Source organism: Micrasema longulum, unplaced genomic scaffold, assembly GCF_059751315.1.
Source record: "Micrasema longulum isolate JH-2025_06_02 unplaced genomic scaffold, ASM5975131v1 h1tg000086l, whole genome shotgun sequence".
Classification (NCBI taxonomy): Eukaryota; Metazoa; Arthropoda; class Insecta; order Trichoptera; family Brachycentridae; genus Micrasema; species Micrasema longulum.
In genome coordinates, this window is record NW_028277292.1 from 112,115 (window position 1) to 131,088 (window position 18,974).

Below are 18,974 nucleotides of genomic sequence, written 5' to 3' on the forward strand. Positions count from 1 at the left end.
GCATGGATGTGGACACTTAAATAATTTAATGAAAGGTCATAAGCGCTGTAAATGTCTAAACTGTTATTTACCATTTTCTTAAATGTACTCCGTCTCTGTTGTAATATGTTAATATTAACAAAACTTTGAATAAAGTGCCGTAGAAACTCTTCTAGGTACTGCCTTAAGCTATTACATGAAATAAAAATATCTTCATTTTATCGCTCTTTCACCCAAATTACTTCATAAAAAAAAATATATATATATATATACAGAAGTGTACTCCAGTGGCAGCGTATCACCCTGTCTTGTTTTTCTTCATACACACGTATTTTCGTATTTTCGTATTTTCTCCCTGGATTATGGCAATGTGCAATGTTTTTTTACAGATAATAGATGTTTACCGTTGGCGTGTCCCTATCGTTTTATTTTCATGATAAATGCTATGTAATGTTAACTAGAACCATCCAAAAATGATTTGAAGCGCCAAGTTGTATCTGCTGTTTTCAGACGTACGGTATACGAGTACAAATATGATAACAATTTTTGAAAAACGCAAAAGTACCGACACAGAAAATTTAATTCTGATAAACTACTAGATACTTAATAAAATTGATTTTTTGCCCTTGAAAATATATGCATTATATCTGAATTATGCTATTTGTAAAAATTATTAAATAATAAAGTGGACTCTTTCAACATACTCTCATAATAATTTTCATGTCCCCTTTTCCATGACACAAAATAAATTTTATGTATTCCATCTGCCAGTCTGTAGCACTAACTGTGCTTTTCTCTATGGTTGTTGTTAAAATTATAATTCTAGTTTTATATCTATTGATATATTTAATATGCGCCTTAATTTATTTAAAAACAAATTACGACTCATTTTATCTAGCTGCGATACACACTCACTTGTTTTTTAATTATGCTCACGCTTGCACACACCAGAGGACTTACTCTCATACAAATACACACAAACACACCCTCTTACACATATATTGTATATATATAGCACGCACACATTTAAGAATGTACCATTATTTAATTTTATTATTTTTTTAAATCTTATCTTTATTTTGTAATTTAATCATTGTTGACTGTATGTTATGTAGGTGAATAAATAAAAAATATCTAAATCAGTTAAATTTTAAAGTGTGAAAAACGGAACAACGAACCCTTGATTTTGTCGATTTTAGTTAGGCATAATATCGGGAAGGCATTATTGTCTAGCATATTGTCTAATATTGTCTAGCACCGCACATCCTCTTAATCATATTATATACACGAAAGTAAGATTATCAGTTTTTAACTTTATAAAATATTGCGATATTCGTAAAAACATATTTAAAAATCAATATTTCAACAACAATTTATTTATTTTGTTCATTAACGCCCAAAGGGCATTTACAAAAAATAAAAATGAAATACATGCTAACATACTAAATAATAAACACAGAATATACAGAAAAATATGTGAAATTAGTTAGAAAGGATATAATAAAAAGTTTTACCAAGTAAAAAAAAAAACAATAACAACAAAGGTATGCAAGAAAAAACAGTAAGCATATAAACAAAAAATGCAAAGATATAAGCTAGTGAAATAAATTATGTAAAGCAAACAATGAATAAAGTGTAACGATAAGCAAGAAAGACAAATTTAAGTTAAATTAATAAACAAGCAAGCATATATTATCAAGAAAAAATAAGAAATTAAAATATGTATTTATGAAATGCGTATTTGCCAATACTACAATACAATTCAATATAATAGTAAAAAATAAAAAACAAGTATAAGGTAATAAAAATAAACAAGTAAGTATTTTTTTAATTTAAGGAATTGAATTGTCAATAATAGTTTGACGAGCAGCTACAAATAAACTAGAAATTGTGGACTTATAAGATAGTAAAGAATTGGACAGAATGTCTGCAGCCGTTCCATAAGTGTTACCTTATGAAGGAATCGTACACAAGACGTCATGTATTGTAGTTAAACACACTAACTACTAGACCAAGAGGCAGTTATAACATTTAACATAAATTTCTGAGCTTTCTTATGTAGCTTTTTGTGGCATAGAAGTCTCGGTCTTTGGTTTGTAGTCTGTAGACGAAGCCGCTTAACTTTTTGCTCGTCTTATTGTTCTCAGCTTAGTTTTTTTGTGATCCTTACCGCTTCGTCCGCTTCGCCTGTGACAAAGGACACCATAGGGTGATAGAAGGTACGGGACACGGATCCTTAAAACAAATTTGTATTCTCAACAATCTCAGACCACTAACTTGTAAAAATATTGCTGGATTTTGTAACATTATTTCGACTTAAAACGATGATGTTTTGAACCTTTTCAGGAGAGTCCAGATGCGAGATAATTGTTCTAAACAGGTATGGCCAACAGGTCGACTATGGACCAATTTTTGGATGAAAGTGACTGCAAATAATCATGAAATGATATTAAAAAATACTGATTAATATATATTTCATACGTATGTAGGTTGCTTATTCACCAGTGATAAACCGAAACAAGAATTTCGGCTTCTATTCTAGTTTCGCCCGAAACCGAAACTTATTTACATGAGTTAAAAGTCATAAATATTTCTTGTTTTACTAGTAATGACTTAGCACTTAAGATTTAGATATTTTGGTATTATTTATGTTTTCTCTGGATATTTATTGTTTACTTTTAAGACTGAAAAAGCACACATAATGATAAAACTGTAATTACTATTTAATATTATTATAAAATACATAATTTACTGCCTTAGAACGGGGAAACTATTCCTTGTTAAGCAGTTTAGATGAACCAACAGCAAAAACAAAAAATATATATCTTTACTTTTACTACTTAATTAATTTGTTGTATAAATATTTACTTGTAAATTGCTGTAATGAATATATAAAAAATAAATCAATTAATTAATTAATTAAAAGCATTCACTTTGTGGTGAAACATTTTACTAAATGTTATTAAATATTTTTATATAATCACTTACCGCCTACCTACACTTACACTATTAAACCCAAGCTCCTCCTTCCATCCCCTCTCCTTTTTTTCAACTATTTCTCAAACAACATAAAATATTTTCATAATCTAATCGGTACATTTGCTTATTAAAATGCATGTCGTATGGTTTTTATTTTTGTGCAACAACTATGGTGAAGGTGTATAGTGGGTTTTGCATGTTGGTTTAATTGGTGTCCTGACAAAGAGACGGGTACGTCTCGAAACCGGTAGACATAGAAAAGTCGGTAAGTGGTTAATAACATTTAGTAAGTTAAAAGTCTTTTCAAAACACCCAAAATTAGGCGTTTTTATTGTTAACCTAATGCTTCATTAAAATAACTGTAAAATTAAATGCATAATTGAATTAATAAATTGAATGAGCAAATAAGTTTATTTTCAGCGTTTTTTTTTTGTTCTTTGTTATGTTATACATCTAACTTAGTATATTGAGTTTTTCTACTGACATTTCTTGGTGGAACTGCATTTTAATTATAATAATAAAAATACTTAATAGTTTTATTCCACTTTTATTTATAATTATTTTATAATTTTTTTTTACCAGTGACCGGGTTTCGTCGTGACCGACATCGTCAGACTGGTGTGAGACTGGTGTGAGACTGGCGTCAGACCAGTCTGACGATGTCGGTCACGACGAAACCCGGTCACTGGTAAAAAATTTATAAAATAATTATAAATAAAAGTGGAATAAAACTATAAAGTATTTTTATTATTATAATTATAACTTAGTATATGTTAGAGTACTTTAATACGTGCTAAAGGACTTATTAGCTATAAAGTACATAATTACAAATAGAAAAATATTAAAGATTTTCGAACTACTAACCATAATAAACATATCACTAATCAAGTCTGATTTTTATTTTTTATGTTATACAATGGCAATACAATCTATATTTTCTTTTAATGGATTACAATCCAATATCTCTAATTGGACCAGTATTCCGCCCGAGTACAGCCGAACGTTATCCGACACATCCCGACCGTAGCCGAAACTGGCCGAAACTGAAACCGTAACTTCTTTCGGTCACTACTATCCACATGCACATGCCCTTTAATTATTATCGTCTTCTTTTACACTGTACTCTTTTGCTATTTTTATATTTTCGCTAAAAAATATTGGCTAAACTTTACGGTTTAACCTTTAGGTAAATTTGGAGGGTATCAATGGTACTTCTTACATCAGCATTCCTTTTCTTATTAAATTTTATAGAAAATACATAAATAAGGATTTAGATCAAATTACGAAATTCGTTTGATTTTATTTTTTTGTTTATTTATTAATTTAAAAAAAAAATAGTAACGTAGCCCTAACTCTATGAGACCAAGATCTCTGTGATGAGTTGGAAAACAATAAAATAGAAAGTGAAAGCATGCATATTATTAAAGAATAATACAAATGAAAATTATTACAAAAACATAAGTTTCAATAAACATCAGGACAACACGCTCAATAGTACTATATATAAATCTATGCTATGTCTCGCAGCAGTCTCCTGCAATGGTCTCTTCCCCTAGACAAAATCCAAACATGTGCATTTTTCCCGAAAATGGCTTTCGTTTTGAAGAACTTAATATGTTCATCCAGGGTATTGAACCAAACATGTTTACAAATTTCATCACCAAACCGTAGTCTGCACAAGTCTGCATAGGGCACTTCATTGGAAAAGTACATGCAGTGTTTCTCAATCGCATGTTACAAGGAGATAAGTTGATCAATCTCACGTTTCATATTCCAATCCAAGGATAGTGGAATATTGCACGGTAAAACAATCTTAAAAACGAATATTTCATGCTGATCCTCTCAGGATTCGAACCCAGGACCGAAAACATGGTAGACAAACACTCTACGAGGCGGACTTTTCTCCACTCGATTTTCTGTTTTTTTTTTCCTGAGAGCGGCCATCGAGTCGAAAACACTCATCCAGGATTCTGATAACTGTATTTTCAATTCTCCCGGACACTAACCAAACTACTAGAATATAACTTTTCTAGGGAAATTCAATCCTTCAATACACCGATTGGCCACTCCTACACGAAACGCATATATATAAAGTCTTCAGCGTGCGTCGCCTTTGCTAATGGCTGGCGCGACCGAAGGACCTCACATGAGACTGATTGTCATTTTATCTCTCCAAAAATGTTACATCCTTAAAACAGGACAGCCTACAGCACATTGCACCTTATAATACAATAGACCCACATGCCGAACATTTAGTTTCTGGGTTCTTACAATTTTTTTCGGCATAATTTATAGCTGGACACTATTAACCGACCTTTTTCAGTTTCACTGGAAGATAACATTAAAATATAAACGATTTAGCTTCTAAATAAATATCGTTCAAATATTAAGATAAACGAACCCTTGATTCTTTAGCGTTTTTTTACAATACTCGAAAGGTTTTTATGTGAATGTATATAATAATTTGATATGTTTTATTTGTTTGGTGAGGGAATTTGTATACACAGTTTAATTAGAAATACTCGGAATTTTTGTAGATACAAAAATATTGATTTATGCCTCCATCATCGTATCTCTCCATTTAAAGTTCAAAGTAATCACAATCTGATAAAATTAACTTATGTCAGCCTTTTTTAGCAATCCTCGAAATATTTCTGAAACTCACTTTATGGTACGGAATTCAGTTCCGTCAGCGATTCGGTCTTTATCTCCTCTATAATTATTATTCAAATTATGGATAATTTATGTAACGCTATTCCGGTGAAAATCACCTCAAGGGCGCTGTACAATAAATGTCCCAACAAATATTGCAGCTACGTATAGCAGCTAGTGCCTGGGCGATTGGTATTTTAGTTTCTTCTTTCCAATTAAAACCTAATTTAACAACAGACAAACATAACTCATAAACGCATAACTCATAAACGGTTGGAGTTTTCGACTCTATTAATAAATTTCTAATTAGAAATAATTTGATGGTTTATGCCATTTACACACAGAAGCTAGTTTAACGAATGTATACACCATGATTTGGTCTGACACACGTTTTGTATATCTGAATTATATTTCCAATAATCATGTGTTCATTGTACTATACGACATTTCTTAGGCATCCAGATGTCTACTAACTGAGATGGAAATGTTCTTATCATCTATGGCAGCATCACCTGCATGGCATGTGATGTTAATGACCTTATCTCCCTTAGTAGATTCACTACTTTTTTTTTATTCTCAAAAGCGTTTTTTTATATATATTTATTTATTTATTTAATTTTACAATACGCCCAAGGGGCATTTACAAAAAATATACAGTTAAGTACAAACATAGTGCGTAAAAATTTACAAGATAAACATTTTTTTTTTTGTATACATTTAGAAACAATAAGAAGCATACTGCCATGCAAAATAAAAAGTGAAACTTTACATAATAAAAAAGAAAAAAATAATTTTATATGGATATAATAAAAGTAATTGAATTAAAAAGCAAATTGTAAGTAACTTGTAAAGAATTCAAACAAAAAAAAATACATTTTCATATACTTATAAGTATAAAAAAAAATATACAGGTAACTACAAACAAAGAAAGTAATAATTACACAACACATTAAAAGAAATAAAAAAAGATTTTATATACATGTAGAAACAATAAAAAGCAAACTGCAATGCAAAATAAAAAGCGAAACTTTGCATAAAAAAAAAAGATTAAAAATATGAACGTAAGAACAATGTTAAAATTAAAAAACAAATTGTAAATAACTTGTCAAGAATTCTAAATATATATATACACACATATATACACATATATACGTATAAAAAAATTGTTATTAACAAATTATTCTTAAAACAAATAATGAAAATTAATTAACAGTAAGTATATATGTGAAAATAATATAATATACGGTACACAAAAATATTTGATAAATTAATATCAGAAAGAGATAAGATAATAATAATACACATCAAAAACAGAGAATTCTACTTGTGTAAGAAAAGGTTTTTGGCGTATATATTGTTGTGCTATATTTAGTTATAAAGGTGCTAAACTTGGTTTGCTTCTTTGTTGTTCTCAATATGTGTTATTTTCTTAATGTTAATATTATTTATGTCCCAAATTGAGGTGTTTTAACTCCTGGGAATAAAATTCATCGTATTATACTTGTAAAATACTTTATGTTGTATGATTAATACAAATTAAAAATAAAAATAACGTCTTGCAGCAACAAAGCGCATTGAGGAATGACATTCGCGAAACGTCATCCTTTAATAGACCTCATCATCTTTGGGTATAGAAAAAAGTCGTTAAAAAGACCATTTAATTTTCTTAGATTATTTGGTATTATTATTAGTATGGATAGTTTAAATAGGGCCATTTTTATGAAAATCACCTCAAGGGCCCTGTACAATAAATACTAAGGCAAAACTACCACGTATTAATCTATTTTTAAAATAAATACGGGTAAAAATTAGGTTCTTCCAACAGTGTTTTGAATTACACAGTGTCTAAAATGGCCACTTAAACAAGTCAATGACAGGTCATACGCCTTGTACATAAGCTGTCAATTTTCCCTAGATGCCCAAAACAACGCAGCACACCTTTCTTGATTCTGTCGATAATGCCTGTCTCACCCTTACGTAGTTCACGGATCTCGAAATTTGTGCACCTATCATACATCGTTTTACCACACATTCGCGTGAGACCTACATATTGACTTGTTATATCACGAAACGCTTGAATTTTAATTTTGTGCCTGTCAAGTAAAAAGCCTCTGGACGTATGTTATAAAAAATATTAATAGTTTTCTGCGTACAGAGAATATTGAATAAATAAATGCGTTATCGTTTGTTTTAATTAAAAATCTAAATTTGTAAATTCTCAATGTTTAACAGAATCAAATGAAAAACTTAAAAGTTTAGGACAATGATTGTGCAATTGATATTGGAATTTGCCTCTCACGTTGGCAACACAGGCGGCAGATAACTGTTGCGCTCACAAACAACCCCAGATTAAAGGCGCCCGCCACCCTCTCCCCCCGGCTGGAAGAGGGGCGGGGAGGGGCGCGCACCCCCCTCCCCCGCGCATGCGGCCTCAGGCGTCCTGCGCGCGCACTCCTCCGACACTTCTTCCTTCCCTGTCACACACTTCGCCATTGTCAGGCGCCGAGAGCGGACGCGTACGCACCGACGCCGCTAGTTCGCAGCGGACCGTCCCTTCTCACATTCGTTTTATAAATAAAATCTTTCGAACCGTGAAAAGCGCTAAAAAAGTTAAGTAAAATTAGTGGTTTTCGTTTTTTGACGTGTCAGCCGTAATCATTTCTCGATCCTATCAACATTGACGGGTGTATGTCTCCGATTTCCCCGCGCGCCGCTCCTCCCAACCCCTGGATGGATCGCGGAAGCTTTTTCGCGTAAAGTTGCACTGTTATCTCCTCGGCAGAGCTTTCCGTGAATACCGCGACAGTCCGGAAACGCGAAACAGACATCAATCTACAACCGTCACCCGCGATAACGAGAATATTTACTTAGTTGCCGGTAGTTACTAACCGGAGTTATCGGATACGGAGTGATCAGTGAGGATTTATCCGACTTTAGTGTTGACGATGCGAACCTTGTGATTTCAGTTCGGTTTATTTGCGTAAATTATTGACCCTCCGGTAGACAATAATGAACAGGGTAAGCGCGGTGGGATGTGATTGTCGGTGCTAGATTAGTGTCTCGAGTCGCCAGGATTGACAGAGACGGCTTCGGGATGACGATGAAGTCCATGGGCCGGTACGGGGACCGCTATGGGGACGGAGACGAAGCCCTGGGCCCCGTGCCTCCGCCCCTGCCCCGAAGGGCCCCCCGGAATATCTACGCCGAACCCTTCGCCGACCCCAGGTACCCCTTGTTACTTGTGTCCCCATCTCGCCCGATATTCTGATCACCGTTTTATGTGTATTATATTTTTATGTCCTTTCTCCCCTCGTATTTTATTTTCAACGTACTTTGATGGATGTGTGTTTTTTATCGTCAACTATTACGCGCCCCGGATCTGTATATAGGTTTAATGTACACACTACATCTACATAATTCCCGCATACAGATTCTATAAAATGAAAACCGGTTTTAATTTTTTTTTTACCTTTTGAGTCTCATCGAATTTGCATTATCTGTTTATTCTTTGAACATTAATGTGAAATATTACACCCTTCTGCTCTCATTTTTTACGACACTGGTATGATTTGCTTAAATTGTAATAATATAATAACGAATTACTTATTAAAGACCGTATAAAAATCTTATAAATATATAAAATATTTACATTGAATATCTACTTACACAAATTTAAAAAAAAGCTATTTTCAGTCTCGTCAAACAAAACTAAATCTTGCAAAAATTGAAAAAAAAAACAAAAGATTTGAGATCTTTTAATTTATACCTAACTCTTGTAGGTACTAGTACTTTTACAAAACGAATATTAACGTTTTTATTCGTTGAAAATATGCGTACTTTAAAAATATGTACTTATTTCAAGTTAGTTGCTGATTTTCACAAGGAACGGATAATGATGACTCCTATTTACAATATAGCAGACATAATTATTTTGTAAATTCTCCAAACTTCAGACTACACCGGCTCGGAAACGAGTATGGAGAAATTGATGTTTTGTTTTCCACAGTCAGTTTTTAGATTAAAAATTCTTACGGTGATAAAATCAAAATAACTTACGTTAGGTATTCGAATGCTATAAAAAAAGTCACGCGTGCATAAAATGTATAATAAAAAGGAAGCGAGGTCTATATGCAAAGACAGACTAATATAGCGTTCTATCCTCTCTGTGTACTCCTACGGGGAAACTGCGTGATGGTTCGTTAATTTTAATATTTTTTCGTTTCGTTTATTTCTATAAATTTTTACTTTAATCTGTTCTTTAAATATTACCATTCCAAACAATAAAATAATATCGTAATTGTCCAAAATAAATTATAAAATATTGTCTATTTGTCTCTCTTGTCTACAAAAATGTTGATATACGCAAAATACTGTTTACACTTTATTACAGTATTATTTAGTGAATACATATAATTGGATGGCAGGCTCTACTTTGTATACATTTTACATAGTTTTTTAAAATATTAATTTAACATGCACATTTGTTTGTATTCTAAATAAATAAAATGAAAAATAAATTAAAAAACACAATTTTTAAAAGGCTATCTATCTACTGTTCACACGTAATTAAAAACTTTTGTCAATATTTTTTTGAAATATTTTTTTTTATCGGTCTCGGGTTCGATTCCCGACATGGTTGATATGAAATATTTATTTAAAAGGGTGTCACCACACTAGAATACTTCATAGTCCCTGGACTGGTACCTGAAGCGTAAGACTGATCATCTTACCTTCACGTAACAAAAATGATCAAGATAAGCTGGTGTACCAATGCAGTGCCCTATGCACCATTAGGTGCGGAAAGGGAATAATAATAAATAATTTCTACAATAAATTAAACTAATTAACATAATTGCAATGATCTTTGTCATAAAATGTTTATAAAATATTTTACACCTTGCGTTTTACGAACTAAGAAGTGGGTAGGTAGTTAAAAATCTAATGTTATTTATTTTACTTCAATGGTCAATGTAAATTTCGCTTGAAAAATTGTATGTTGCTTCAAATAATTGGGCAACTGTGATATTTTATTTCGGTTCTTTATTCTTCGCCAAGTCAATTTAAGTATTAAAATATATTTTTAAAAATACAGTTCCGACCCTTCCATTGCAGGACAGATGTTTTCAAATTGACCAATAATGAAGTTTGCATTGATGCAAGTACAATACTAATTATGCAAATTCTCAGACCTTTTTCAAAAAACACTAGCAAAAAACCTGCCTTTATGACCCCCCTATAAGAATGTATTGCGTGGATTCGCATTGTTCACTAAGGCTTTAAACATGCACGCGAACGCTAAATGTCGTCTGTATCACCCTTTTGAAGAAACAACTTCAAAAACGGGTTGTGGTCCTGTGGCTAGTGTCGTGGATTCACGGATCAGAGGTCCTACTCTGCCACAACCTGACTCCAATTTGTTTTAATGAGCTATTTACAATTCGATGAAAATGACCCATAAAGTTGGAATATTTGCGTATATCATAGATACACACATACTTATATTTTTATTTTTAAAAAGCGTGTATTCATAATAAATGTTTGTCCCGCATTCAAACATTTTTTCTAGTTAACAATTATACTCGCCATCATTATTTACCTTTCCGCACCGAGTGGTGTATTAAGCACTGCATTGGTGCACGAAATTCAGCGTATTTCGATCATCTGTTAAATGAAGGCAAATTAATCAATCGCTTCAGGTACCACTCCAAGGACAGTCAAATATTGCAGTGAACCTTAGAATTCATGAAAACATCATAAAAGAAGCTCGCCCACTACCTAATAGCCCGATACTTTGCGGATCTGGACTTGGAGGCGGATATTAAGAAAAATGTAAACTTTAGCCTTCCACACAGTAGCCAGGATCTTTATAGACCTGGACTTGGAGGGCGAGAACTATTCACGGGGAACCGTCAAAATAGATCTTCACAGGTCGCAGTGACGTCAGGAGCTTGTATAGTACTGATTCCCGCCACTGAGAATAAGAACCTTAGAATATATTTGAATCGGGTTGTGGTCCCGTGGCTAGTATTGCGGACCCAAGGATCAGAGGTCCAAGATTCAAACACCACTCTACTCTGACATGCTTCCCATTTTATAATAGTGAGTTATTTACAACTCGTTGAAAATGACCCCAAATGTGGAAAATTTGGGTAAATTATAAGAACGTACATATTATTTTTTTCTATAAAAAAAAAAATTAGAATAATTAACATTTCATGTTGCCCTGTTAGTAATCGAACCCGGGAACTTGAGAATTTTAAGCACATAAAAAAAACAAATAAAGTCACTATTAATAACAAATATGAATGTCAATATTTTTATAATGGTAAAAGAATATTAAACGCATTTATGTTTTTGAATCTTAATAAACAAAATTTAACCATGAAAGAGTTCATTTATAAATGATTAATTTGTAGTTTTAAGAGATCTCATTTTGGATCTTAATTGACTAAGTTAACAATGAAAACGTTTAAATTTGACTCTCAAACTAAGCGGTCAAGTGGACATTTCTGGGCATCAAAAAAAGTAAAGAAAATACATGTCAAAATTTGAACACTGCGTTTGCTGTATTCAAATCTTTTTAAATATATTTAATATGGTACATTACTTAATTGTTAATTAAATGTATGAACGCACTGACCACAAGTTTTCTCAGTACACAAATCCACGTGGAATGTACTCGTATGTGGGAGTGATAAACTGCTTAGTTGTTGATATAATATATCACATCAATGTTTGCTAAACTGATGTCAAGTGGTTTAGCAAACTCGCATCTCGGGCGGTCATTTACGCTCTTCTATTATTCTGCATCGTGCATTTTGTTTTATGCAACTGTCCTCAGAATTCATTGTTTTCTCCGAGCTTAATTTATTTTATGACAAACATCATCTAATTTTAGTTGCGTTGGAGCAGATTCCCGCAGTTTTGACTCCAAAGGTTTTTGAACCGATATAATAATAAATACGTCCGTGTTTGTCAGATCCATATTAAGAAAACATGTAAAAAAAATATTACTTTTTAAAAACTCACATGCTAAAAATTGCTTTAAAGTTTTTTTTTTGCTATTTGTAATACTTTTAGTAGAAGGCTTTTTTATTTTTAATTCAAAATTATTGATGTTAGTTTTCGGTTGAAAATAATATTATTAGCAGCAATTGAACTAAATATATTCGACGCTGTTTATTTACTATCAGAAATGCAATTAGTGTTTTAATTGAATTTTATACTTAATCCCGTAACAAAATTTTAATTACATTTAGTAAGCAGTAAATTATTAATAGGGCGAAAGAAACGCAACCGCAAATTGAAATATTTTGCAAATATAAATACAATTAGGAATTCAGTATTTTGTCAAAATTCACCCGAAAGCCATTGTTGTATACTTTGCGGGCATTAAGGGCCTTTTTATAGCGATAAGCTGTCTCATTAACATAACTAACCGCAGGTCCAGCTTAGTGCTTTGGAAATGATCTAAATTCGTAAATATCGTTTAAAAGCTCTCGGCGGAGTCAAAAGCTCTCTCGCTCGAATTCGCGACATAAACATCCGGACGCTTTCGCGTATTAAAGAAAAAAACAGCTCCGCGTAATATCGTTTGACTTCAAAAAGAGCCACTCGCGAATCGGAATTGTACAAAACATAATATTCTCCAGCGGAAGTGATAAGTTGAAAGCGTTTCAGCGCCTGTGTATAAAAAATTCAAGATAAGTGCCAGACAAGAAGTCAAGTACGGGGTAGTTACGTACAATAGGACCAAGCGGGGTAGGATGAAGGACCTTTTGTGGCAGAAAAAGGGTGCGTTACCTGCAGTCGTGTGAATTACACATTATTTCGGTTCATTCTCTGTGTCCACATCTTGGCGTGGTGTTATAACCACCAAAATTAATTTTTACTTTTGCACAATGTTTTATAAGCCAAACCCTTTTTAAACATGCATTTTAAATCACTTTTCTTTTGATAAAATATTGCTTTTTACTCGCGTAAATTACATTTCGTTTTTATATTAAAATAAATTTACAAAACAAACGGAAAAAAATAGTTTTTGATTAGCAGCTGAGTTTTGTCATTGCATTATTTCGTTACCACACAGTGTGTTTTGTTACCTTTATAATTTCAAATATTTTTATGGTATTGTTTATTCAAAAATATAAAATTGCTTAAAAGGCACATAAATCTATAAAACTGAATAGTTATCATAGGCATAAATTAGGAAGTAAACAAAAAACGAATATATTATGCAATACACTGTGTCGGTAAGAACTCTGACTGCCTACATTAATATTTATTGTTCTCTAGGTCTAGGCAATCTAATAAACTGCGGACCATCCATAAAATATATCATATCATTTTATTTTATTTCTCCAATAACCTAAATATTCGAATAAACAAATCAGAAAAAGTCATAAATTTATTATTCTGACAAAAATGAGACGCGGAGTATAAAGCATTTGGCCAAAGGCAATTTCACCATCCGAAGAGGAATATTTGTATTCATTTCGATTTTATGAATTTATTTAAAGCCACGCAACCGTTGCCAATCTACCACAAAGATGAATGGACCGCGCGAGTATAGAAATAGAACGAATTTCAGATCTTATGAATGAACTTTTATTTCGTTTTGTCTATTGCCACTCTTGGAAACATACCGCAGATATTTCTATAGTGAATCTTTTAGGCGTATACGCGTGTCCATTTTGAACAGGCACTTTTCTTTTCACCATTATGAATGATGAAATAGGTTGAGTTCATAAATGTGCTCCCTTCATTGTGTTCCGTTTACCCATTAGTAATTAATTGGTATGCTTTTCGGCACCTACGCATTTTGAGAATTTGTGAGAAAATCTTTCGAACGCTTTGCATAAAGGCAGATTTACATTGAGTCAGTTACTGACGTCAGTACTGGGGGGAGCGGACTGACTTCAAATTAAACACCGGGAATATTGAAGTTAGTACTGACGCGACAGCGCTGTAGTGACGTGAAATAAATTTATACGATAGCAGTACCGAAGCACTGACTTGCCTTGTGTTTAAAGTCAGTAACTGACTCAATGTAAAGCTGCCTTTATACTTAGATTAGAATATTTCATCTTATAGAACATAATTTTACAAAAAAAAAAATTGCACAATAGCATTTACCAAATGTGTTCTCTAAAAATATGCTTGCCGTATTAAAAAAACATAATATGCCAATTATTGTAAAGTGATATGAAACAAAATGTCTGCCTCCTTTCAAAACCAAATACTTTGATAAATTACGACTAGGTATTCGATAATTTTAAATGCATCAAAATAAGTGATTTATAACAAAATATGGTTGAATTTAGGATACCCCCGAATGTTTACCATATCCCAAGATAATGGTAAAATATGGGGCAAGAAGGCCCTTTGAAAGAAATTGACCGAGTAGTAGTTCCGTGGTCACATTCGTTCCGCTTTAGCGGAATGAATCTTGTGGAAGTTCATCAAACTGCCACAGCTATCCTGCGAACTATTAATATCAATAAGGAATCCCGTCGCAAATCCCTCGGACGCTATCAGACGAATCTACAAAATGTACTCCAGATCCGAGCGACAAAAAAACTTCCCCATAGCACTTGGGGTGCGGTGGAAAAAATCGTTTAAACGTTCGTCTTCTTCCTCTTACCACCCTTTTCGTTCCCGAGTAGGGCTAGCACTCCGAAAATATTATTTCCACACTAAGACAATAAAAATTCGAAGTAAAAAAACTAAAAATAAAGTACCGTTTTCCTTTCTCTATTTCAGTACATAATGTTATAGTTAAGGAAAGGAGCGCTGAATTTCACATTATCGCCGAGTATTGAAACTCAGATCAAACCTACGGGCGATTTAATTAAATCTTTGGAGTTTCTGCGTTTTTGTGACTTAAACAAAAAAGTTTGGTCTCATTTAAAACAGATGCTCTTATGTGTCTAGGTTCAAAAATAAATTGGGTAACTTTACGAGTCAAAATCGAGATAAAGATCGCAGTCAGGCTGTCTCTCGTGGCTGACGGATATTAATTGCGGTTCATGTTTAATGTTTAGCCACAAACTTAATTACGAAATCATTTAAACGGAGATTGATAGGTCTAAATGGCGTTTTTTTAATTAGGAGCATTCTTTTTTTAACAATATTAAATATGTATAATGTTTATATTAATTTTAAATGAATGCATGGGTGGGAAGTCTACACCAATTTAAGTTAAAGATGACAAATTTTGTGATTTCACATACACTTTTTAGATTTTTAAACGGTAAGGTTTTTAGTAGTGTTAATTAAACTAATGTCCACCAGTTATAACCGTAAAATGTACATAATTACGACATTGATCATTACCAGAATCTTCAATTCTCTTCTCTACCTAGGGAGATATTATAATAATATACCTGCATTTAAAAACACCATAAGAGACCCATTACAACAGGGATGCAGAACATTTAAGAGAAGGTAATATAGAAGTCTAGGCATCTACAGGGCATATGACCTTCAATGGCTGGTGTAAGTGGCCACTTTACATACTGTGTAACATTCACCATTCTACCCATATTTGAACATGTACATTCCTTCAATTCTTTCATCTGTAGATGTTTGTGAAATTAAAGAGGTTTAACTTTTGTACACTTTCTACCCTGTACAGTAAATCCAATAATAAACTATCGCTAAAAGTAACGAGTGGTGCTAAGGATCTTGCGCGCGGTTCACATATTTAAATTGAATTAAATTGTTAAATATGTCACAAATTCCATTCTATTCTTGCCTCTGGATTCAGTTGGTAGCCCTAAGCTACCCTCGCTATCTGCATCCCTCCACCTTCCCCTCGCATCCTCCACCCCCTCCCCGTCCCACACCACCCTAGTGCTGACGGCACTGAATTTATCTAACTTGGAATAGCCACTATCACGATGTGTAGGAAGCATTCGAACTAAGGATGGTCTTTACCTAGTAAAAGGAACATACTAGGCATAATGCTCTACTATATTTATGTATGAAAAAGTGCTTCCATTAATGCAATAAAGTCATTATGAAATCATTTTTTAAGTCATTTAATATGTCTGAGATGTGCCTTTAATATACAAATAAAATATGTTTCTATTTTAATTATTTATATTTATTTTTATTATTTTATCATCTCCTAATGAAAAAACACAACTAAAAAGGTGCTGCCTAAACACAGAAAATTCCTAGCCAATCGATACTGAGTAAATGTTACTATATTAATGATGTTACTCCATTGTCTCTGTTTAAATTACGTCTGAAGAAACATTTCCTTTCTCTTCCTTAATCTCTCCTCCTTTCCTCTTTTTTTCTTTTTTCCTATTAAGTAATTGTATTGATTTAAGGTAATTTATACACAAATACATTTATTTCTATTTTTAAATATCTTAAGCTTTTTTCTATCTTTATTTTCTATTGAATATGTTTTAACTTGAATAGTAAAAATAAAACTGTTGTTTTATTGGTTGGTTGGAAGAAATTGCCATTTGGTAATAAGCCGGCCAATGTACAATGAACATTATGTACAAAAAGTTATATAAATAAATAAAAATAAATAAAATTGAGATTAATATGATTTTTCCGTAACTTGGAGAGTTTCATTTGAAACAGTTGCATTATTGGGCAAAAAAAGGGGAAATGAGTAACTTAAAAGCCTGGAAAAAAATATAGAAAAACATTAGTTTTTAACATAAGTTTTGTCAGTTTATTTTTTCAAATTTAAATATGAGCACCAAAAGTAAAACAAAATACTAAAAATTTTACGTAATTTTTAAGAAAATTTTTTGCTCCTTAGAGCTCCGAATATCTTAATATTGTATTTGTTTTACATTACAAACATCATTTTATTTTATTACAAATTACAAGCCTTCAAAACGTAGTGTCGAGTAGACAAACGCTAGTATTTTCGAGGGAATAAAGTAGGAAACTTTTAAACAATCTTTACTATTTTGTTTCACTTTTTGTGCTAGTTTGTTCATTTAAAAAAAACTCACACAACTTAGGTATGTTAACATCCATAAGCTTATATATATATATATATATTTAATGTATTTTGCAATTGTCTAAAGCGGTTATTTTAACTTTAATGTTATTCAACAAAATCTGTCATATTTCTTCCTATTTTAGAGATACATTTTTTTTTAATTAAAAGAAATATTTGCGTTCGTATAATTTACGCAAATATTTCATTTTGAGGGCCATTTTAGAGTCACTATTAAAAAATGGGAATCAAGTTGGGGTAGAGTGGGATTCGAACCAAGGACCTTTTATCCGTGAGTCCGAGACACTAGCCACGGGACCACAACCCGATTCATTATATATTATTATTATATATTATTTTATTATTTACGAAGGACTTTTAAAACACCGAAAGAATTATAGTTTTTACTTTCTTTTTTAGTTTTCCGTTATTGATTAACTCAAGTTATTTGATTAAAAAATGAGCGATTTAAATATTTGTAAAATATAATATTTTAAACGTTACGAAGATAACGCCTGCTTGTTAACTGGATTGATTACTAACTCTAATGAAAACGACGTCCACATATTGATGTGAAAATTCAGAAAGATATTTGAGGCATGCGGCCTGCCTTCCATCAGTCCTCCAATCATTAATCTCTTCAACTGTAGAAGTTTTATTTGATATTAATGATGATCTAAAGACTGGGTAATTATTTAGCGCCAAGGACCCACCGAACACAGCGGGGTGGAATAATCAAGATTCCCCATCAAAATATATTCGAGGGAATCGATGTTTAATTGATGGCATATCTAATGTTAATGGCGGGCCATTTTAGTTTAACACCGCTCATCAATAATTGGATTTGCATACTTATAACTGATGTAATAATCTGAATTGTAATTAATATTGTTAAGTTTTAAGTAACAGGTGTGGTTATTGGGAAGACGTACATACATATACTCTAAGTATATAGGTACACAATATATAAGTGTATTTATTTATAATGGAAAACGCCTAAAAGAAAACTTAGTTCTTAAAAATAGTAAAAATAATACCTACCCTCGGGTCTTTGAGCCCTTACCACATGGGTTTTTTTTATATTAAAAAAAATACACGTACCTACGAGAGTTTCCAATAATATAAAAACGTATCGGAAAATTGTCGTCAGTAACCAGTTGTATTTACTCTACTAGTTTGTAGCGGTTGGTAATTTATGAAAATATGTTCAAAAGGATTTTAAATATTTATCCTTAAGGAATAGAGAAATTTAGTATTTAAATTTACTTTTTTCATTTGGTTTATTGAGCATACAAAAAATAGTAGTTATGAAGAGAATTTGAATGCTGGGGGAGGCAGAGAAGGGCGAGTGACGTGTTGAGCGCCCTTACATATGTCCATTGGGCACTGC

The 18,974-nt window shown here is 32.3% G+C and overlaps 1 protein-coding gene across 1 annotated transcript in view; it reads left to right on the forward strand.

The window, feature by feature from the left end:
- The first annotated feature begins 8,091 nt into the window (after window positions 1-8,091).
- Window positions 8,092-18,974, forward strand: part of LOC148284822 (teneurin-a-like) — a 141,017-nt gene continuing 130,134 nt past the window's right edge. Inside the window, exon 1 of the mRNA XM_088234203.1 lies at window positions 8,092-8,835. Coding sequence (XP_088090329.1) covers window positions 8,705-8,835 — 131 coding nt within the window. The 5' untranslated portion in view covers window positions 8,092-8,704. The remainder of the gene's footprint in view (window positions 8,836-18,974) is intronic.